At 61.8% G+C, this 22,695-nt stretch overlaps 1 protein-coding gene and 1 long non-coding RNA gene across 5 annotated transcripts in view; one reads left to right on the forward strand and one right to left on the reverse strand.

Annotated features, from left to right (window-relative positions):
* Positions 1 to 3,122: 3,122 nt before the first annotated feature.
* On the reverse strand, positions 3,123 to 12,671 carry LOC101902219 (uncharacterized). 4 transcript variants are annotated; one of them, XR_009492413.1, is made up of 3 exons: positions 6,718 to 12,671; positions 4,051 to 4,639; positions 3,123 to 3,689 (listed from the first exon to the last, which is right to left on the reverse strand). It is a non-coding gene; the product is annotated as an uncharacterized lncRNA (long non-coding RNA). The 4 variants fall into 4 exon arrangements; XR_009492409.1 differs by having other exon boundaries at positions 4,051 to 4,151; positions 4,434 to 12,671; XR_009492412.1 differs by having other exon boundaries at positions 3,123 to 3,353; positions 3,524 to 3,689; positions 4,051 to 12,671.
* A 5,332-nt stretch (positions 12,672 to 18,003) lies between these two features.
* Positions 18,004 to 22,695, forward strand: part of PLXND1 (plexin D1) — a 49,180-nt gene continuing 44,488 nt past the window's right edge. Inside the window, exon 1 of the mRNA XM_002697122.5 lies at positions 18,004 to 19,477. Coding sequence (XP_002697168.4) covers positions 18,149 to 19,477 — 1,329 coding nt within the window. The 5' untranslated portion in view covers positions 18,004 to 18,148. The remainder of the gene's footprint in view (positions 19,478 to 22,695) is intronic.

A 22,695-nucleotide genomic window follows, 5' to 3' on the forward strand; every position in this document is an offset into this window, starting at 1 on the left:
CAGCCCCGGCGGGAGGGAGGGGGCACCGGGGAGGCCGGCGCGGCTCCGGGCCACACGTCCCGGGCGCGGGAGGGACTAGGCAGCACCCGCGCGCGGAGCCTCCCGCGGCCCCCACGACTGCGGAGCCCTAGGAGATGAGTACCCCCCGGCCCCGTCCTGCAAGTGGCCGACAAGGGGAGTGGTGGCTTAAAAAAAAAAAAAAAAAGGTTTTGCTTTGTTTTTTTCCTATCAAGATGTGATTTAGCTAGAGGGAAATGGACAGATGTTAAACGTGAATGTTTACAGGGTTATACCCTGGAGAAGGAAATGGCCACCTAGCCCAGTATTCTTGCCTGGGAAATCCCATGGACAGAGGAGCCTGAGGGTACTACAGTCCTTGGGGCCCCAAAGAGTCTGAGCGACTAAAGAACGACAACTATCCTTATTCATGAGGGCTCCACCTTCACGACTACTCACCCTGCAAAAGATTCCCCCTCCTAATGCAATCACATTGTGGATTAGGATTTAACAGATGAATTTGAGTGGGGGGGACCGCGTTCGACCTACAGCAGAGCCTCCGGAAGAGTCATTGAAAAACAAATGAGGAAAGAGGGGAATGAACACAGGTGCTGTCTAGAAGCCCAGGATGTGGGAGGCAGGCAGCAAGCCCATGCATGGCAGGCAGGCAGGCCGTGCTGCGGGGCCACCTCCTGAACCTGGGCAGCTCCTGGAGGCCGGGTCCTGCCTCCCAAGCCCCTTGTGCTCTGAGTTTTGGAAGATGGGGAGGTGGGGCTAGGAGAGGCCTGCCTCCCAGCGTTCAGCAGGTCTTCGTTGCACATGTGCTGTATGTGGGCCACTCTGGCACGGAGCACCACCCGCTGCCCTGGTGGAGGTGCCAGTCCGTCAGGAGAGGTGGTTGACAGCCCCGATGAGCCGGGAGCGCTCCTGTGAAGGGGGCCATGGGAGCAGACATTCGAGCGATGAGAAGGCAGCAGCCCCAGGGAAAGGGCGTAAGAGGCAGAGGGAACAGCAAGGGCCAAGGCCGGGGGGTTAGAGCATGCCAGGTGGACTGAAGAGAGAGCGTGGGGACAGCGGGAGGGGCCAGGACCGGCCAGGGCACCAGGGGAGAAGGCACCTTGGTTGGCTTCTGTGGCAGAGACAGAGTACCGCCGCATGACAACAGAAATTTCTTTTCCTGCAGTTCTGGAGGCCAGAGGGTTTCCCTGATGGCTCACACAGTAAACCATCTGCCTGCAATGTGGGAGACCTGGACTGGACCCCTGGGTCAGGAGGATCCCGTGGAGAAGGGAATGGCTTACCCACTCCAGTATCCTTGCCTGGGAAAGCCCATGGGCAGAGGAGCCTGGCGGGCTACAGCCCATGGGATCACAAAGAGCCCCATCAGGCTCACTGGAGGCCAGAAGTCAAGGTCAAGGCGTCAGCGGGTTTGCTTTCCCCTGACGTCTCTCTCCTTGGCCTGCAGATGGCCCCCTTATCGCTCTGGCCACACATGGTCTGTGCGGAGACTTGTCTGTGTCCTAATCTCTTCTTATAAGGACACTGGTCCCGTTGGCCTGGGGCCCACCCATATGACCTCGACTTAATCACCCCCTTGAAAGGCCCTGTCTCCAAATCCAGTCACATTCCGAGGTGCTGGGGTTGGGACTTGAGGATGTGAATCTGGGGACACAATTCAGCCCCTGACAGATGGCTTTTGCTCTTGGGGAGGTGGGGGCCTGGCTGAGTGTTGAGCGAGAAGAGACAAGATCTGATTTGCATATTAATAAGGATCCCTCTGGCGCCGAGGCAGGAGGGGAATAGACTGGGGGGGGGGGAGAAGGGGGGGGAGGAGAGTGGTGGGGGACGGCTGAGACCAGTGAGGCGGCTACTGCCCAGTCCAGGCTGGAAGCTGGTGGCTGGACCTGGGTGGCATGGTGGGCGGGGAGCAGCAGCCAGACTCTTTGTTCCAGGGTGCGGGACCAGGAGGTTTTCCCAAAGGACGGAGCTGGGGGGGTGCAGGAGAGGAGGGGTGGGGGTGGGGCCCTGGCTTCCTTATCCAGCAGGTGCCTACTGTGTGCAGCCCTGCCCCCCCAGGAGAGGCAGGCGAGGCCCCAGGCCTGCTGACTCCAGCTGACTTCTCCTCTGGCACTTCCTTCCCAACTCCTGGCTGTGGATCCTGACCGCCCCCCCCCCCAATTGGACAAACATCTTGCGGCCGTTTCCTCCTCGCCTGCCCGGAGCCCGGCCTGGCCTGAACAAACACTCGGGACCTGCGCTTCCGGCCTCAGCTCTGGGAAAAGCCCGGCCAGGGGCCGCCGAGGTCAGCCCTGAAGGGAAGTGGGAAGGGGGCCCCTGCATGGGGTCCGGCCTGGCCGGCCTTGGCGCTTCATTGACCCCCATCCGTAGAATGGGCCTAATCACGCCCACCTCAGAGGCCCCTAGGGAGACAAGACGTGCCCTCTGGGCCTGGCACAGGACGGGGGACACTGCCCAGGGGGCCGTGAGAGGCCTGGGATGGAGGGAGGCTCCAGGGGACTCCCCCAAGGAACCACAGTGCCAGGAGGGGCCAGACTTAACTCTCCTCCTGTGGCCTCCCACTTCTTGTTCCTATTTCCGAAAAGTGTCCCACCAGGCTGCTGTTCCAGTCCTGGTCCCGACAGACCCTCCCCGGTGTGTCGCTATCAGAGATTAGGAGCCAGGCCCGGGTGCGGCAGGAGTGGACAGACAGCTCTTGACAACGCAAATAGGCGAAGATGGCTGAATGTGAGGAGCGAGCTCCCCGTCGCTGGACGTATGAGCAGAGCCAGCCGGATGCGCAGGAGGCAACCCCTGCCAACACTTACTCTTCCTTACCTGCTCCCAGTGCCCTGGACTGGAGGCAAGCTAGTGCGTTCTGGGGGTCACAAAGATCCAGGTTCCAATCTGGATCCGCTGTGTGCCCAGCCCCTCAGTTTTATAGTGTGAAAGGGTCTGAGTGAACTGGCCAGGGAAGGCAACCGGCCCCCACGGTGCTCACCCCACTGAGGGGCTGGTGGAGGCGCAGGTCCAAGGGGCACAGGGGTCTCTGTTTGCAGGGGACGGGGGTGGTGCCTCCTTCACTCAACCCCCTAACTTGAAGGCTTTACCAGAGAAAGCCTCCCAGCTGGGGTTTGATTTTGATTTTATTTTTGTTTTTCAGGCAGGATCTGGGAGTGGAAACAATGGAATTAATGTGTGTAAGGGTTCTGGTGTTTGTTTTTTTTTCTTTTTTTTTTCCCTTTGGAGCAGTTTCTCCTCATCTGCGGGGTTGGATTCCCACCTCAACTTCCGGTCTTTGGAGGAGCCGGCTGGAGAGGATGGGCGTGGGCGGGGGGCGGCGGTCAGGAAGGAGAGAGCTGCGTGGCGGGGCAAGGAGGAAGGAAGGGCTCCTTCTTGCCCCTGGGTCTTTGCACTGGCTGTGCCGCCCCCCCACCTCAGCCCCGGCCCCTGTTGGTAGCCCCGGTGCCTCCTCCAGGAAGCCCTCCCTGACCTCCCCCACCCAGGCTAAACAAACTGGAGTCAGCACCTTCCTGCTCTCATTCATCAGCACTTCATCTTCCACTGCGGGCTGGGCCTCTTGGTTTACAGCTTCTCCTCTGCTCAGCACTCAGGGGACAGCAGTCGCGTAGAGCATGGGAAGGGGGACCCGGTCCCTACACTGTGGTCCTCACTGTCCACTCAGGCCCCTTGATCTGCGGTGGAGAAGGCAAAGGGCGAGTCGGGCGGGGTCGCGGTGGGGCGGTGGGGGTGGCTACAGAACAGAAGTGGGAATGGATGGAGTGCACAAGGGCTGGACTCCGACGACCCTGGCTGTCAATCTCGGCAGTGAGTTCTCCCTGAGCCTCAGCTTCCTCCTCTGGAAAACGGGGATGACAGCCCTACCCGGCAAAACCAACTTGAACGGCCCCAGCGCCGGGCCCAGGAGGCATCCTGCAGGTGCTTTAACCAGCTTAGCAGGCGGGCAGCTGGGCTTGGTGCCTAGGCGGTCTGGTCTCTTGGATGGGAGGGTCCGGGGCATGGAGGGGAAAGCGGAGCCCCAAACCTGTAACTCACATGGATCCACTCAGCTACCAAGTAATGCGACCGGTTCCTCCGCACGCCCACCTCTCCTTCTCCCGGCTCCGCCAGGGGCCGAGGGTCCTGCAAACGCAAACCTGCAGCAAATAACGCTGATTATAGCATTTACGAGCCTTTTCTGAGGCTCCTCACTCAACCTCTCGGTCTCTCCTCTATCACGTGGGGTCAGCGCTGGGTGGGCACGTGCGGGTCCAGAGGAGCAGGGCCCCTGCCTCTCATCAAGCCTTGAGGTCCGGAGGCCTTGAGGTTCAGTAAGGACAGAGGGACAGGGCTGGATAATAAAATGGGGGGCGGGGGGACCTCTGGCTGTCACGCACAGATACTGGGCAACCCGCCCCCGACCCCGGAGGATGCCTTACGCATGCGCGTGGCGCTGGGTTCCTTCATGTCCGTCAAATAGCAGAGGCGGTGCGTCCGGGCCCACGTGTACGTGCCCACGCGTGCGTGCGCAGCGTTTGCTGACTCCGCCCCGGGTACCCGGGAGAAACTGAGGCACCGAGCAGGGTGGTGGCTTGTTGGGAGCTTCAGAGCTGGCGTTCCACCAGTGCTACCTTTCCGAGGGGACCTGCGGACCAGCCAGGTGAGTCCAGCCCTGAACGTTGTGTCTGAGAGGAGGGTCTGGGGTCGGCGGCACTGTTAGCCCTTCTCGGGTGGGTGACCCCCGACAGGTGGCCAGCTGTTCTGAGCGTCTGGTACCCCGCCACGGTGGAGTTGAGTCTCTCCCTCGGGGCTGTGGGGCGGCGACAGGGCCTGGGCTGGGCCGAGGTGGTCTCGCCTCGGAGTGCCCCGTCCCCAGGCTCTGGGCCCCACCCTCCCTCTCTTTGTAGGTGCAGCTGCGCTTTTGGCCTCTGATTCTCAACAAATACCCACCATAACCCACATCCTCCCAACCCGTGGCTTTTGTCTTCTGTTGCCTTTAACACAAATAATACACAAGTTTCTCTGATGAAACTTAGAAAATTGAGACTCGAAAGAAAAACTTCAAATTCTCCCCTCCCACCCAGCAAAGCACTCCGGTACAGAGGGCGCTAGTGGTGAAGTTCTTGCCTGCCAGTGCAGGAAATGTAAAAGACCAGGGTTCGATCCCTCGGTCGGGAAGATCCCTCTGGAGAAGGGCATGGCACTCCAGTATTTTTGCCTGGACAATACCATGGACAGAGGAGCCTGGCGGGCTACAGTCCATGGGATCGCAAAGAGTTGGACACGACTGAAGCGACTTGGCACGCATGCAGGCACCCAGCAAAACATCAAGGGTTCACCCTGCCTGATTCTGCCTCTCCCCAACCCTGTAACCCGCGGTGCACACCCTCGGTGGCGGGCCCTCAGGGTGCCCATCGTTAGCTGCATGGCACGTCCACGCCCAGGTCCTGGAGTGCAGCTCGGGATGTTACAGCCCTCCATTCCTGTAGGGGCAGGGGAATGCCCACCCCTGCCGTGGCATGGAGGGGGAAGTGAGAACGGAGGGGCAGGGATGGGATGACATGGGTCTAGTTGAGGAAGTGAAAGTTCTCCTGCGGACCTCCCCCCCCCCCACCGATTGACGGCAGCCCGCTGGCATCATCCTTTGTCCCGGATGGAGGTTCACAGGGTGGTGCCCCCCCACCCGACCAAAACCATATTGGGGCCCCAGGCTGTGATACCAGGAGGAAGGGGGTTTCCCTGGTCGCTTGCCCGGGGAGTCTCAGCTCAGGGGGGACCGTCCCAGCCTCAGACCCCAGACTTTGACTCTGGCCTGACCAGCCAAGCCTCTTGAGTGAAGACAGGGAAGTTGGGGCCTGGGGCGGTGGTGGGGTTACTTGTTTGGTTTTACTATTTTCAGATAGAGACTGAATGGGGTCTAGAGCCCAGCCAGGGGGCCTCAGACACCTGCCCAGATGTTCGTGGTGGTAGCCTCCTGTCCTCTGTGAGCGCTCTACCTGGTCACACTGGGCGGGGTTCGAGTCCCCTGCGGTCCTCTCTGTGGACTTGGCCTTGGCAAGCCCCTGCCTGTCTTTGGCCTTCTGTGAAACGGGGCGAGGGATTGCCCGTGCTCCTGAGGGGAGCAGATGAGATGAGTATGGGTGCCCCTGGGGCGGGCCCCGGATGAGTGTCAGTTGGGTTGGAAGGTTTGGGCAGGTGGCCTCTCCTGCCCCGCTGACCAACCCCAGGTGCGGAGGGGCAATGGGCTGGTGGCTCCATCCGTGTGGAGCTCACCGGCTTCCTCTGGGGCCCCACAGGGCCTCCTGTTTCACTGGGGAGAGGGTCTCCCCTCCTATCCCCTTCCTCCAGGCCTCCTTCCTGCTTCCCGAGGTGCGGCTGGCCCTTCCGTCCAGGCGCTCATCAATTGCGCCCGAGGTGCTGAGCGTCCGGCCAGCCTTCTCAGGCCATGACTCACTTCCTGTTTCCTGGAGCTAGAAATAGCTTCCTCTGGATGCTGGGCCAGTGCTGGGGTCTCCCTCCCCAGCAGCTACTCAAAGTCTCTGTAGCCCACCCTCGCCAGGCCTGGGTACCCCACTAAGTCCGTGTTCAGCTGGACACAAGGCCAGCCCAGGGACCATTCCTTGCTGCCTTAGGGTTGTAGGAGCACCCGCTGGGGGTCTAGCCCTGGGGCAGCAGCAATGAACAAACATGTGGACCTGCCCTCGGGTGTTTACAGACACTCACCAAATAACCTGGCAACTAGGGTGCTGTGAGCACTGTGCAGGGAGCGCCTGGGGCCTCTGCCCACTGTGGAGTCCTCAGGGGTCATGGATGAAGGAAAACAGGTGGGGCTTTACCCCCAAGAGCTTTTGCAGGGTTTCAAGCTGTTGGAAAACAATGTGAAGAGGTTTGCAATTGGACAGTCTCCCTGAGGCTGCTTCATGGAGAAGAGATTCCAGGAGAGGCGGGAGGGGGTGGGGCTTGGACGGATGATGTCATCTCAGACTGATGGGAGGGGAGGAGGGGGTGCCCTCTGGACAAATGGGAGGAAAGGACAGGGTGTCTGGGCACCTCCCAGGTTCTGTCTTCAGTGCCACGTGCGATGCAGTGGAGGCCTGGGCTGGGTCCAGGTGGGGTGACGCATTGAGTGCGTGACTGTGGACAAGTCACTCAACTCCACTCTGCCTTGCTTCCCATCTGCAGAATGGGTATAACAGAAGGCCCTCCCTCATGGGCCGCTATTGTGAGGAATAAATGTGATCATCCACGTGCAGCTCCTGGGCAGCCTCAGTAAACTGTAGCTGTTTTATTTTCCGCCTTGGGCTCGGTAGGTCTTCTGCCGTGTGCCCCGGGCTGTGAAAAAGGTGATGAGGCTCCAGTGAAGCTGAGAGGCGCAGCCTCACCCTCATTTTGCAGAAGGGGAAACAGAGGCTGGGAGAGAAGGGCTCTGTTCAAGGTCCTGCAGCTGGGGAGTGGTGAGGCAGGATGTAAACCTGGTCCCTCGGTTCCCAAAGCCTCCCCACACCACCCGGGGCACCCAGAGTGTCCGGCCCCTGCCTGTGGCCCTAAGCTGGGGGAATGAGTTGATGCCAGCATGATCAACCCAGCCAAGTCACGTCCTCATAGGAAAATCTGTATTTTTAGACTCACAAACCCTCCCCAGGCTGGGGGGATGGGTGTCGGCCTTCCCTGGCAGGTGGGTGAAAGCACAGTGTGGCGGAGGGGGAGCATCAGCCAGACACCAGGGCCCTGGGGCTGTGAGGAGTGGGTACCAGCCAAGAAAGTGGCGAGAGGACTTTAGTTCGTCTCCTTGCCCATCCATTCACTCACTGGTTCATTCCCTCTCGTGAGCCTGCTCTGAGTCCCTGTGGGGGACCCAGGTATGCCCCCGACAAGATCCAGCTCCTGAGACACTCCCGGTTGGTGAGGGAGCCAGAGCAACAGACACATTGTCGCTTGGTGTGGGCGCTGTGGTGGTGGCCACGGGGGGGGCCGTGGGAGCGCAGAGTGGGAGGACTCACCCAGCCTGGGAGATCAGGGAAGGCTGCCTGGAAGGGGAGAGGCCAGCACTGACTCTTAAAGGCACCCTTAGAGGCTCAGCCAGGGCCAGGACGAGGAGGGAAGTTTCAGGGTCGTGGTGAAACGTAACATGCATACCAGGACCTGGGGGTGGGGGGCTCCCGGGCCCTGGGGACTCAGACTCTGGCCTGGAGTCGGGGAGGGATGCGGGGAAGTACTGGTGAGGACGCTGGCTCATCCTGAGCCTCCTGGCTGTGGTCAGTGGAGACTGCGCTTAAGTAAGATGACAGATGGCGTCACCCAAAAGTCCCCAAGGGACCAGTTCCAAGTTCCTCAACTCAGGGGACTGGCCAGGCTGAGTAATGCTCACGGGCTGGCCTGCCCCTGGTTAAGGGCTGGACCTTCCAAGGCCTTAGGAAGCCCTTAGGCTGGACCTTCCAAGGCCTTAGGCTTCCCTGGTGGCTCAATGGTAATGAATCTGCCTGCAATGCGGAGGACCCAGGTTCAATTCCTGGGTCGGGAAGATCCCCTGGAGAAGGAGGACCCAGGTTCAATTCCTGGGTCGGGAAGATCCCCTGGAGAAGGAAATGGCAATCCGCTCCAGTATTCTTGCCTGGAGAATCCCACGGACAGAGGAGCCTGGTGGGTGACAGTCCATGGGCCCGCAAAGAGTCAGACACGACTGAGTGACTAATACTAACTTAACTTCCAAGGCCAGAGGCTGGACCACTCAAGGTCACAGGCTGAACCACCCAGGACCAGACTGAACCCTCCAAAGCAGAAATTGAGCTTTTGACGGTTGATGATAAAAATCTGGCAGTTTGAGGAGGAAATCCTCTAGCAGTCCTGGGGGCAGCAAGCCCAGGGCCAGTGGACACTCCAGAGACCGGAGTCCCAGCGAGAAGTGCACAGCGTGGGCTCTTGTGTCCATCCCCTCACATCAGCCTGTTACCCATGCGGAGCTTAGCTTGCACACTCATCCCCCACGTGTTTCCGGATTCCCACCCTTGTACACACGACCCCAACGTGCACACAGACACACACACACACGTCTCCCCACAACTGTGCCCATGTTTTCCCCTCTTAGCGCCCCCCCCCAGTGCATACACACTGGGAGCCCACCCGAGACAGGGGGTCCTGCAGGCTGGGGCGGAGCTGGGGGGACGGTCATTACCAGAGTGTGCCCCGTGGCCCCCATGCTTCTCTCCTGGCAGGTGAACTGATGGGCTGCGGCCCCGCCCACCCTGGGCAGCTGTCCATGAGAAGGCCTCTTCAGAGCCAAGGGCAGCGTGGTGCCATCCCACCTCTGCGAGTTTCAGACAGGGCAGAGTCTGCCCCCAGTGACCCGGGAGGCCCCTCTGACTTAATGTCTCAGGTTGAACTCTGCATCTCCCATCAGCCTGTTGCTCTCAGCTTCTGGAAGAGGCAGCCCCAGGCTGGTGAAGCCCCCAACCTAGGAACTCCCTGCCTGGACCCTGCCTCTCCTCACCACAGACCACATCGTCGTCCCCTAGTCCTCAGGAGTTCCTCTTCCTAAGAACCCGAAAGCCATCTTTGGCTTCCTGTGCTCGCTGTGCAGTCAGGGGGCTCTCCCTGGCCTTGCCTAGCTCTCCAGAGCCTGGAGAACCCATCCCACCCCACCCCCCTCCAGCGGAGCCCCCAGCTCACCTTCTCTGCGCCTCCAGGGGCTGCGCACTGCCCACTCCAGCTGCTGCCCTGGTCCTCGTGCTGGGAAAGCTCTCCCGTGAGCGTCCTGCAGATCTTAGCTCAAGGGTCACTGCCCCAGGGAGGCCCTTGCTCACCCCAAGATGGGCTCAGGTCCCCCCACCCTGCGAGAAATTCTCCTGGAACCACGTGGTGTTGCCCTTTGTAAAGCTGTGGCTCTTCGCAGTTATGTGATTATTTGCACTATTTGATTAAAGACTATCTCCCCCATGAGACAGAGACCATGCCTGCAGGGTCCCCATAATATCCCCAGGGTTTGGCAGAGTAGGTGCTTGGTCAGTGGTGGTGGAAAGAAGGAAGGGAGAACTCTGTTCTGGTGTTTCATTCCACCCAGAGTTTTGCCTGGAGGCGCAGGACCCTCAGAACCACACCAGGAATCAGGCTGGCTGAGGGGTCACCTTGAGGGCCAGCCGGTCTTCCAGGCACAGGGCAGGATGGCCTGGTCTTGTGAAGGGGGGCGGGCAGTGTGGCCACGTGGACAAAGTTGGGGTCGTGGCGGCAGCTTTGGCAGAGTGTGTCTGGCGTCGCCCAGGAAGGGGTCTCCAGCGGCCAGCGTGACCATCCCATCTGCTCGGTCGATGTCCTAGGGTGGGGACACAGAGGTCCATCCATCCTAACGTTTACAGGCAGTGATCATGTGTCCACCCGGGAAGACCACCCAGTCCGCTGGGGAGGACAGATGCTCTCCTACTGTGAGGTGAGCATTCTGAAGAGAGGGGCTTCTGATACTGCTCCAGAAAGTCCTCTGGAAGGAAAGACTCAAGGTAGTCCTCTCAGAAAGACAGCCATGTAGACTAGACCTTGAGGGAGGCCTGGGAGCTCAAGAGGAAAGACTTTCCGAAGGAAGCGACATCTGGGCTGGGTGTGGAGAGACGCCTGCAAGGTGACCAAGAAAAGAAGATGCACGTCTTCTCCAAACACTGGGTTCTCTTTAGAGACTTGTGCAGGCCACAGGGCCGGTGAGACTGAGCCCTGCTCATCCACGCCAGCCTCGCCCACACATGCGTGCCAATGAGAGCATCTCTGCCCTGTCCTAGAGCCAGAAGGACTTTCCGGTTCTCGTGTGTGCCCCGCTGGAGTGGAAGGGGTCTCAGAATCGGTTCAGTTGCAGGCCAGGTCCAGGCACACCTGCTAAGCAGACTCCAAGGAGCCACTGAGAAAAGACCCAGCTCTGTCCCAGGCAGAGACCAAACGCCATGGGCCAACTCTGTCAGGAAGCAGATGCATCAGCCCATTTTACAGAAGAGAAAGTGAGGCTCAGGAGCATGTAGTCTGGAGAGGACAAAAGGGTCTTGAGATGAGGCCCTGGCTGCAGGGGGAGGAAGTGGCAGCAGGGGGAAGAGCTGCCTCTGTGGGCACCTGACACCCAAGCCAGCTCTGAGCTCCGTCCAGGCGGGGCGGGACGGGGCGGGGTGGGGCGGGGCCGGGCAGGGCGGCCAGAAGCCAGAGCTGGAGGGATCGGGGGAGCAGCAACATGTCCTCACCATCCATGACTTGAATGATCAATATGAGTGATTCTTTACCACAGGTCAAATGGCTGGCAGCTCCGCATGCTCTAGGGAATATCTCATTTTGATCCACATGGCCTGGAAAGGCTGGGACTTGTAGAACCATTTCACTGAATGTTCACCGGAAGGACTGATGCTGAAGCTGAAACTCCAATACTTGGGCCACCTGATGAAAAGAGCTGACTCATTTGAAAAGACCCTGATGTTGGGAAAGGTTGAAAGAGGGAGGAGAAGGGGACAACAGAGGATGAGATGGTTGGAGGGCATCACCGACTCTATGGACATGAGTTTGGGTAAACTCCAGGAGTTGGTGATGGACAGGGAAGCCTGGTGTGCTGCGGTTCATGGGGTCGCAGAGTCGGACACAACTGAGCGACTGAACTAAACACTGGTGTGGAGTCTGAGACCTGGGGAGCCAAAGGGACTCACCCCGGGTCACACACATGGGAAGCAGACGGATCTGAACCCAGGACCGCAGGATGACAGTGGCACAGCTTTGACTGGACTTCGCTCGTGGGGAAGAGGGAACAGCCAGACCTAGGAGTTCCCACTCCAACCTGAGTGGCGGGGTGGCCCTGAGCAAGTCACTTCCCTTTTCTCCTCCCCCATAAATGGGCCTGACAGTCCATGTGGTGTGAAGGATGAAGTTCACGTTCAATCCTGAGTCATCCTGTAAGGGCTCTGTAAACCCCAGGACTTGGGTGCCCCTTCCCCTGGGAAGCCTGCCTTGGTTGCTCCCAGGGGCCTGGCTGCCTGAACGCTCCTCTGTGTATCTTCAAGGCATCATCACAGCTGGGTCCTGGGGCGTACAGTAGGTGGTCACTCAAAATCCGCTGGAATGAGGATGGCCAGACAGGCTTGGGTTCAAATCCAGGGCCACTGCCTTGCCTCCCTGAGCCTCAGTTTACTCATCCATCAAATGGGATCACTAGCACCGCCCTTCGATGGCTTCCTTGAGGATTGACTGGGATATGTCTGGTGCACAGTAGGTGCTCAGCCCCCATGACTGTTCAGTGAACAGCAGCGTCCTGCTCAGCTCTGGCCTTCCCCTGCCTCCTCGGGGCTCCATCTGTGGGGGCACCTCCCCTCTGTTCAGGGATCGCCTGCCCCGGGCAGCTGGCCCCCTGGAGCGGGCAACAGCCTGAGAATGTGGGTGGGGTCCCCGGGGGCGGCCCTGCCCCCAGCCCCCTGCCGCTGCCGGACAGAGGCCTCAGTGTGGAGCTGCCGGGGTCCTTTCCCGGGCCCAGACCCATGACTGGACGTCTGAGAATGCCGCCCATTATCCGACTCACAGAGCACAAAGGCCCACGCAGGGGCTTGGCAGGCCCGGCGCCCGGGGTGGGTGCATGGGGGCTCCGGGTCCCCACCCCAGAGGGCAGGGCTGTGCCCAGAGCCGGGAGAGGGTGTCTCTCACACGCAGGAAGGAGAGCCATTTGCTCCAGCCTCTCAGGGGAGACAAAGGACAGAAGTGGGCAGGGGGCTTGTCACAGGCGAGGGTGGGCGCCCCTCGGGAGCCCTGACACACGACCTAGAAGTCTACCCACCCCCTCCCCACCCTGCCACCCCCTCCAGGGCATCCATCCTGGGGGATGGAATGCTCCAGAACCCTGAAAAAGGTCCACCCCCCTGGTCTTCCCCAGAGCTGGCCGTGGGCAGACACCCACCGAACCTCCCCAGCAGCACCAGGGGTCTGTAGTTGAAACCCAGGACGGTTATGGGTCCTGTGGCCCCGCCCACGCTGCCGCTCGAGGGTAACCCGGCCCCACCCATGTCCACTCCTGTAGGACGCAGAGACCGTGATGGGAGACCCAGCGTGGAGGGGCAGGGCTGCCTAGAGAGGGGGAGGGGGCAGGGGCCACTTCAGGCCGACTCTTTGCTGTGTGACCTCAGGCAGGCCCCTAGGTGTCTCTCAACCTGGCATTCAGGTTGATGAGAAGAGGGGAGGGAGACCCGGGCCGAAGGTTGGTTAACGGAGGCAACCTTTTGCATCCAGGTGGGTAATGGCAGTGGCATCGACAGCGTGTCTCGGTGGCAGCTGATACGAGGGTGACGTCGTCATCTGGGTCTGGGGGCCTCTCCTGAGTGGGGTACAGATGATCCCATCTGAGGGGCTAGGGGAGAGGACGCCTGCGATCCAGAGCTGGAAGGTCAGTGGACGCCCTGCTGCTTGACCTGCCGGGCCTTTGACATGTCGGTTTTTCCGTTCTCGCCGCAGCCTTGGGAGCCTGCTTACCCTCCCCTTTGCCAGATGAGGAAACTGAGGCTCAAAGAGAGGCAGTTGCCACCAAGCTCACCCAGGCGGCTGGGGCAGACACAGCTGGGCCTGGAACTCAGGCCTCCCCAACGCCAGGGCAGGACACAGAGGGTCACAGTGGCCTAGAGTGGGGTTCAGAGGCCGCCCAGCCGTGCCACCGTGGGCAAAGGGTGGCACCTCCCTGACCCTCAGTGTTCCTGTCTGTAAAATGGGGCTGAGAAAACCCGGCCATCAGGCTTGTTCCCGGGGAGGGTGAGATGGGCAGAGCCTCGAGGAGGAGCTGCAGGGGGGCCCTGGCACTGTCGGGGGCCCAGGCTGGGGTGCCGAGCTGTCCCGGAGGACTCTGTCCCTGTCACCACGGCGGTGCGCGGAGCAGGGGGCGTGTGGGGATCACTTCCTGCAGGGGAAGTGCTGGCGGAGGAGGCCAGCCCGCAGGACTGGAGGGCAGGGGCCCCCTCCTCCCTGTCAGCCCTGGCCCCACTGTTATTTTTTCCAATTGAAGAAGGAAAACATTTCCTCCTCCTCCTCCTCCTTGCACTCTGCCCTGGGCGGCCAGAGAGCAGAGGACAGACGTGTCAGGATGGGGAACCCCCCGCCCCCCGTCCCAGCCCAGGCGACAGGGAAAGGCCCGGGCTCCCCCTTCTCTGGGCCGGCCTGGCCACTGGACCTCTGGGTGTCCAGGCAAGGACCTACCCCATCTGGGCACTGTGTCCTCGTCTCCAAGCACACTGGTTTCTATCAGTGTTTCCCAAATGTTAGACTCGTCATACCACCTGGATTGTGACCCTGCTGCTGCTGCTACTGCTAAGTCGCTTCAGTCACCAGGCTCCCCCGTCCCTGGGATTCTCCAGGCAAGAACACTGGAGTGGGTTGCCATTTCCTTCTCCAATGCATGAAAGTGAAAAGTGAAAGTGAAGTCGCTCAGTCGTGTCCGACTCTTAGCGACCCCATGGACTGCAGCCTACCAGGCTCCTCCGTCCATGGGATTTTCCAGGCAGGAGTACTGGAGTGGGGTGCCATTTGTCTTTAAATCAACCCACGTTTTAAAGACTTCCATAAATGCATTTATCAAGCAAGCTTGACATCGGTATTATACTTGGAAAGCCAGCCTCACTTGCCCAAGCCATAAAATAAGTGCCAATATTATAAAGAAAACAAGGAGCTATAAGCAAAATTCTAGAATGCTGAGCTTGAGACCTCATCTCTATTAAAAATGGACAGTGACAAATGTTAGAGAGGTATTAAAGATACATGGGCCCCAAGCAGAAACTTCCTCTTGAGCAGACACAGAGAAGGGCCTGATCACAGTGCCACCCCGGGTAGCTGGCAGCCACTCCAGGGTAGGTTAATCCGGGTTAGTTAACTCAGCGTGGGTTGATGGTGGGTACTGCCTAACCCCCCTGCCTGGGGATCATCCATCTCCCCTGTGTCCCCTCTAAAATCCCTTCTCAGAGGATACCCCCTACCCCTCCGCCTCTTAGCATGACCAGGGGAGATATGGGCTCTTCCCTTCCTCCCTCCCTTCCTTCCTTCCCTCCCTCCCTCCCTCAGCCCACAGTTATCAGCACCTCTCTGCCCAGCCGGGGATCCAGTGTGGCCGCCACCACGATCCATTGTGGCCTGAGGGTAATGAATGGGCAGAGGGGGGAAAACATGTGATCTGGTTAGAGCTGGGTTCAAATCCTCACCTCGCTCATGCCCCCTCCATTTCTCCATCTGTGAAATGGGTTTGATGACCCCTGTGTTTTCTGCTGGCTGTGAGGAGGGCATGAGGTTGTGCGGGGCAGTGCTGGGTACAGTAGTTTGCTCTTGTTGGAGAGTGGGTCTGCGAGCTGCCACAGGGCCCTGATATAAGGGAAGAAGCACACAGTTACCCAGGGCCTGCCATGTGCCCATCACTGGGCTGGCTTCACATCCACAGCCTCGCAGGGGCTGGAGGGCTCTTATGGTTCTCCTCATTTTACAGACAAGGACATGGGCTCAGAGAGGGTAAGGGCCTTGCCCTAGGCCACACAGCACTGCCACCTCCAGCTTCCATGAAGACGCTTGGACCCTGGCCGTGGCTTCCACGGCTCACCTGGCCTGCGGAGCCCCAGCTCCCCGGCATCTCTGGAAACCCAGCCCTTGGCTTGGCAGGTAGTTTGGTGTCCAGAGTGCCCAGAACCATCCACCATGCGCCAGACTGAAGTTGCGACCACAGACAGCATTCTCCTCAAGGCTCGGTGGGGGGAGCTGCAGGATGTGGCAAGATGAGCTGGGAGACAGGAAGGAAGCTAGGAGGGCAAGGGGGGTGGAGAGAGAGAGGGCTTGGGAGATCGGGGGAGGGAGATTAAGAGGGGCAGAGACAGAGAGAGAGATGCCCACACAAAGACAGAGTAGAAGGGTTGGTGGGGGAGAGACAAAGAATGGGAGAGACCGGGAGGAGTGAGAAGGCAGACAGAACCAGAGACGGGTGGGGAAGGCTGAGGAGGATGGGATGGGGCGGGACTTAGACGGAGGGGGCCCTGGGGAGCGGGGGCGAGGTGCACTGAGGCAGCCCCCTGCACCCGTCCCAGGCTGCTCCAGAGGTGGCACAGCTAAGTGCTCCCCACCAAGGCTGGAGGTGGGGACCAGGGTCTTATCAGGCTGTCTCCTGAGCGGCCTTGAGCCCCGGGGGCGGGGGATGGGGCCCCAAAGCAGAACCTCTGGCTTCCTGCGTGGAGTGCTCCCGGCTGGCTGTCAGGGCGGCGGTCAGACCCATCCGAGGGCTTGGAAAGAGGCAGGCTGATGCGCACATCCTGACGGCAGGAAGCCGGGCCGTTTGGGGAAGTGGGGGGCCTGCTGTCAGCCTGGCCTTTCCTGCCTGCCCCGTGGGGCCCCGAGAAACAGCCCCCGCCATCCTTCCTTCCTGGCCAGGTGGGAACAGGTGAGGGAGGCTATGCTCCCCCCACCCAGTTCTGAGAGGCTGGAGCTGGCCGGGGAGAGTTGGGTGGGGTTCGGAGCCTGCAGATGGGGCTTTCAAACATCATAGCTCTGCTCCTTAGGAGCTGTGGGTCTGGAGCCAGTCCGTGCACCCCTGGGGCCTCAGGCTCTGAATCTGTAAGGTGGGACAGTAATCTGAGCAGTGTCAGAGGCGGCTGCGAGGGCCGAGTGAGTCAGAATGTGCTTGGTATGGCATATGGCAGGGGGCGAGCCTTGCTTGGGCGCTGGCAGTGGTCAGCTGCCACGTGTGCGCCTCGTGCAGGCCCCATGACCTGTCGTCATCGCTGCCCACTGTTGCCCCCAGTGCCCACCTGCTTCTCCCACGTGAAAGGAGAAGCAAGCCCAGGGCCGGCTTACCTGTGGCTGTGCCCACAAGCAAGCGTGCTAACTCGCTTCAGTTGTGTCCAACTCCCTGTGACCCATGGACCGTAGCCCGCCAGGCTCCTCTGTGCGTGGGATTCTCCAGGCCAGAATACTGGAGTGGGTTGCCATGGCCTCCTCCTCTTCCCAGTCCAGGGATCAAGCCCGGCTCTCTTGCACTGGCAGGCGGATTCTTTACCACTGTACCACCAGGGGAGCCCCACATGTGGCTGATCTTCCCCTAAATTTGGGGGGATTTTAGATCCTCCTAGAGTTCTGAATAAAGTGGGTGGAAGGGCAGCTTCCACCCTGTGGGCCTCCTGGGGCCATCACACCACCCATCCCCCCAACCAGGACCAAGGCCCCACTCTGGGTGCCCTGGGCTCTGAACGGTCCTAAAATAGTACCTCTGTGCTTTCCCCTGATCTGTGCACTGGTCAAGGCCCCTTCTGGGCTGGAGATCATGGAATCTGAGGGGGTGGTGCCCCTGTCCAACTGACCTGCGGGTGCCCAGGCTCTGGGGTTTGAGGCCTGGGCAGTATATCCTGTGAAGGAGACTGGAGTGTGAGATGGGGAGAGACCAGGAGGACGGGGATGAGGAGGGTGGACAGAGGTGGACGAGACGGGGCAGAGGGCTCCAGGGAGACAGAGGGCCCGACGGGGCGGGCGCAGAGGGAGCCACCAGGACAGAACAGGGGAGGGTGGGTGAAGCAGAGACCGAGAAAAGGAGAGACGGCACGCATGGAGTTGGGGTGGGGGGCGGGCCACGCAGAGACAGGGAGACGCCGAGAGACATTCAGCGAGAAAGACAGATACAGAAAAAGAGATGGGAGAAAAGAGAAAGAAAAAATAAAGCACGACAGACAGGCCAAGGCAGCCAAGAGGGAGAAGGAACTCAAGCAATCAGCGACGGAGGCGGGGGCAGCTCCGGGTGCCGCGCGAGAGGGTCGTGCAGGCCGCCGGGCAGCCGACCCACCGACAGCCGAGCGGGGCCCGGTGGGGCGAGGCCCGGGCCGCCAGGGGCGGGGGGACCCAGAGTGCGTGCGGGAGCTGGGCCTGGGGCCGGGAGGGGGCCCGGGAGGCGGGGCGCGGCCGGGCGGGGCGCGGCGGGGGCGGGGCCCGAGGGCGTGTCCGCGGCGGAGCCGCCCCCGCCCCGCCCCCGAGTTGCGCGGAGCGACGGAGCCGGGCCGGGGCGCCGGGGCCGGGGGCGGCTGGCTGGCTGGCGCGGGCAGGAAGCGCGCCTCGCGGCCCGGGCCCGCCCCCCGCCTCCTGCCGCCTCCGGGCTCCCGGCTCCCGGCCGCGCCGCGCCCCATGCACTCGCCGTGCCGCGCAGCCCGCGCACGCCCGGATGGCTCGTCGCGCCGCGGGCGGCGCACCCCTTAGCGCCCGGGCCGCCGCGGCCAGCCCCCTGCCGCCGCGCCCGCCATTCCGGGCCCCGCAGTGCCCGCCGCCGCCGCTGCTGCTTTGGCTGCTGCTGCTCCTGGGGGCGGCCCGGATCGGCGCCCTGGAGATCCAGCGCCGGTTCCCCTCGCCCACGCCCACCAACAACTTCGCCCTGGACGGCGCGGCGGGGACCGTGTACTTGGCGGCCGTCAACCGCCTCTACCAGCTGTCGGGCGCCAACCTGAGCCTGGAAGCCGAGGCGGCCGTGGGCCCGGTGGCCGACAGCCCGCTGTGTCACGCCCCGCAGCTCCCCCAGGCCTCGTGCGAGCACCCGCGGCGCCTCACCGACAACTACAACAAGATCCTGCAGCTGGACCCGGGCCAGGGCCTGGTGGTCGTGTGTGGCTCCATCTACCAGGGCTTCTGCCAGCTGCGGCGGCGGGGCAACATCTCGGCGGTGGCCGTGCCCTTCCCGCCCGCCGCGCCGCCCGCCGCGCCCGTCACGGTGTTCCCCAGCATGCTGAACGTGGCGGCCAACCACCCCAACGCGTCCACCGTGGGGCTGCTCCTGCCGCCGGCGGCCGGCGCCGGGGGCAGCCGCCTGCTCGTGGGCGCCACGTACACGGGCTACGGCAGCGCCTTCTTCCCGCGCAACCGCAGCCTGGAGGACCACCGCTTCGAGAACACGCCCGAGATCGCCATCCGCTCCCTGGACGCGCGCGGCGACCTGGCCAAGCTCTTCACCTTCGACCTCAACCCCTCCGACGACAACATTCTCAAGATCAAGCAGGGCGCCAAGGAGCAGCACAAGCTGGGCTTCGTCCGCGCCTTCCTGCACCCTCCCGACCCGCGACCCGGCGCGCAGACCTACGCGTACCTGGCGCTCAACAGCGAGGCGCGCGCAGGCGACAAGGAGAGCCAGGCGCGGAGCCTGCTGGCGCGCATCTGCCTGCCCCGCGGCGCCGGCGGCGACGCCAAGAAGCTCACGGAGTCCTACATCCAGCTGGGCTTGCAGTGCGCGGGCGGCGCGGGCCGCGGCGACCTCTACAGCCGCCTGGTGTCCGTCTTCCCCACGCGCGAGCTGCTCTTCGCGGTCTTCGAGCGGCCGCAGGGGACCCCGGCGGCCCGCGCGGCTCCCGCCGCGCTCTGCGCCTTCCGCTTCGCCGACGTGCAAGCCGCAATCCGCGCCGCGCGCACCGCCTGCTTTGTAGATCCTGCACCCGACGTGGTGGCCGTGCTCGACAGCGTGGTGCAGGGCACCGGGCCGGCCTGCGAACGCAAGCGCAACATCCAGGTAGGACGCCCAGGCAGCCGGGGCTCGGGGACCGTCCCAGGGCGCCGGCGGGAGGGCGGGCGGGTAACCCAGCAGGTTGTGCAGCTGAGCGGGTCCCACGTGTGAGCGTACCTCGACCCAGATGTGCGTGTATGGGGACCCAAGTGTGAACTCTGCGCCCCAGGTGCTTTTGTGGAAACCCCGGTGATGACCTGAGGATACAGGTATCAGCCGAGGTGGGGGGCACTGGCCTGAATATGGTGTGAGCCCGTTGGGCCGTCCATAGGAGTGCTCCCTTACAGGTGCACGTGTCTAGGTGTGCAGGGCTGATACCATTGTGGGTGAGTGCCCAAGTGTGTGCTGACGAGAGCCAGAGGGGCATATCTTCTAAAGAGGTGTCTGCAAGACATGTTCCGAAGAGACTTGGGTGTGCAAGTGAGGGTCGTAGCAGTGGGCTGAGGGCACAGCGTGTGAGTGCCGTGTCTGCCCAAGGTGTGTTCGGGGCCGGCCGTGTGGGCCCCTCAGAGCCGCCTTTGCGAGCTGGCAGATGTGTGCATGGGTGTGGCAGGTGTGTGCCAGGGCCCTGCTGGTGGGGGGGTCAGGGAGAGGAATGAGTGTGTGCACCAGACCCGTGTGTCACTGAGCTGGGTGACGCGGGAGTGGAGGCAGTCAAGTGTGGGCGGCACATGGACCCTGGCATTTGGGAACCCATTAGTGCTCCAGGGAGGCTGCCGGTTGGCAACAGCGTGCCTTTACTGAGCGTTTAGCGTGCACCAGGCGTGGGGTTTCGCCTACTAAGCACATCACAAGAGCGTGACTCTGTTCAAACAGCAGTCCTCTCAAGTAGGCTCTGTTCCCATCCCCGTTTTACGGATGAAGCAACTGAGGCCCGGGGAGGTTAAGTAACTTGCTGCAGATCACACAGCTTAGGAGGAGCAGAGGCAGGATCTGGGTCCAGGCTGTGTGGCCTAGAGCTCAGAGTGTGTGTGTGTGTGTGTCCAAGGAGGAGTTGGGGTGGCTGGGGTGGGGAGCTGCCACTCCAGGAGGGGAGGGAGGCGAGCAGGACTGTGTGTAGCGCCCGAGTGGGGAGCTGGAGGGAAGGGGCAGGGTCAGGTACCCCAGCAGTGGTGGTGGCGGGGAGGCGGCCCAGGCACCTGGGGCCAGGCTTGGCGGGGGCGAGGGGGTGTCCAGGCTGGGGGTTCGATGTCTGTGTTGATCTGGGGTGAACGCGACACAAGGGCCCTGGAGGGAATTGTGTGGTCCTCAAGGGAGCCAGCCAGCAAGGGGTCCCTTCTTCAGGGGGCCCTGGAGGTGGACCCCCGTGCCTTTTTCGCGTTCTCCATCCCCAGCTGAGTCAGGGGACCCCTGGCCGCTCCCCTCCAAGCCTCAACTTCTCAGCTTTCCCTGGAGAGGACGGGAAGGAGCCCTCCCTGGGGCTGGTCAGCAAGCTGGTCACGAGATGAATTATTCCCTCCGTGGGTGTGCCCAGTACTGGAGCTTTGAGAAAACACAGATTCCTTCGCTGCAGCTGGGCCGGCCCCCGCCCTGGCGCCCACCAGTGCCCACCACCCGGCTGGCCGGCTGCCCTGAAAGTGAAGGTCACGGTGGGTGAGCAGGGCAGGCAGATCGGGAGCCGGCAGCCGCCCAGCGCCGTGCTCAGGACATCCACTCTTCCCCTTCCCGAAATCCTCGAGCTCTGCTGGGCTGTGGGACACAAGCTTTGTGTCAGGGGTGGGTCTCAGAGCTGCAGGAGGGGAATGGGGAGTCTCCCTGATTCCTGGAGGGGAGACCCTGTTGGAAGGTCCTTTGCAGGCCTGCGCGGCCATCCGGGCCCACGGTGTGAGCAATCTGTGGGATTCCTCAGGCCGCAGCCTCCCTTCCCCCTCCAGCAGGAGCCGCCCTGGTTCCCACGGTCCCTCGTCCCCAGCCTGGCCTGGCCTGCTGCCGTGAGTCACTCTGCTGAAGGGGGTTGGGGCTTCCCTTTCCTGGGGGGCAGGGCCTCTGCAGGGACACCGCCCCAGGGACAGAGTGGCCCAGGGCCTCCTTGCCATCCCAGAGTGGGGCTGATTCCTGGCCCTGCCTGGCACTCTCCCTGCGTCCTCCACACCCCTCTCCCTTCCCCGTGCCCAGCTGTGGGCACAGGCCAGGGCCGCTCCCAGATGTGTGCAGGGTCCCCGGTCCAGACCTCTAGCACCGGGGGGCGGGGGGCAGTGGTTATTCTTGCCCGCTCCCCCCTTACAAGCTAAGGATGTGGACTTCGCACACTGGGTTAAATCCTGCTCTTGCTGCTTCCCAGCTGTGTGACCTTGACAAGTGGCTTCATCTCTCTGAGGCTTAGTTGCCTCATCTGTAAAGTGGGGACCTTAGATCGCTAAGGATTCAGTTCAGTCGCTCAGTCGTGTCTGACTCTTTGTGACCCCATGGACTGCAGCACGCCAGGCCTCCCTGTCCATCACCAACTTCCGGAGCTTGCTTAAACTCATGTTGATTGAGTCGGTGATGCCTTCCAACAGTCAACCCTCATCTCTAAGGATTGATAAGGACCAAATGAGTTAGTTTTCAGTACACAGCACACAGCGGGGGCCTGGCAGATATGTGCTGTTCCGGTTATTACTACCCCTGGGGTGTTAGAAGCACGTCTGAGCTTAGTCCTGGACATCAACCAGTGACCTCTCCTGGCTTATTCTGCAACCTTGAAGACCCAGTAAACATTGCCTAAGTCCCTGCGGTGTCGCTGTGCGCTGGGGCCCAGTGGAGGCTCCCTCACCGTCTGCTCTCGTGCGAGCTAGGTGAGCGGAGGGCCAGACACATGGCCGGGGCATAGGCGCTGTGATGGGGGAGCACAGAGGGGCTTCCGGGGAGGGTGGTGTCAAAGCACAGGTGGGTGGGCGAACAGGAGTTGGGCTCGTGAAGAGGGCAGGAGAAGAAGGAACGGGTCCAGGTCAAGGGTCACAGGTCCAGGGGCCTGGAGCGGCAAGGCGGGCTGGGGCTGTGCAGGGTGAGCAGTGTGCCGGGGCGGGGATCGGGAAGTGTGAGCTGGGCTGGGGAGTAGGCTGGCCTCCCCTAGGCGCGGCTGTGTCCTGGGGACACGAGGTGGGGGAGTGGGGGGACTCTGAGGGCTTCAGCCAGAGCATCCAATCTGAAGGAGCATCTCAGTTTCCCTGCCTGTAGAATGGGAGCGGTAACAAAAGTACCTCCCTTCCAGGACTGCGGCGGGATTAAATAAGATGCCACAGGTG

This window comes from Bos taurus, chromosome 22 (assembly GCF_002263795.3).
Source record: "Bos taurus isolate L1 Dominette 01449 registration number 42190680 breed Hereford chromosome 22, ARS-UCD2.0, whole genome shotgun sequence".
In the NCBI taxonomy this organism is placed as follows: domain Eukaryota; kingdom Metazoa; phylum Chordata; class Mammalia; order Artiodactyla; family Bovidae; genus Bos; species Bos taurus.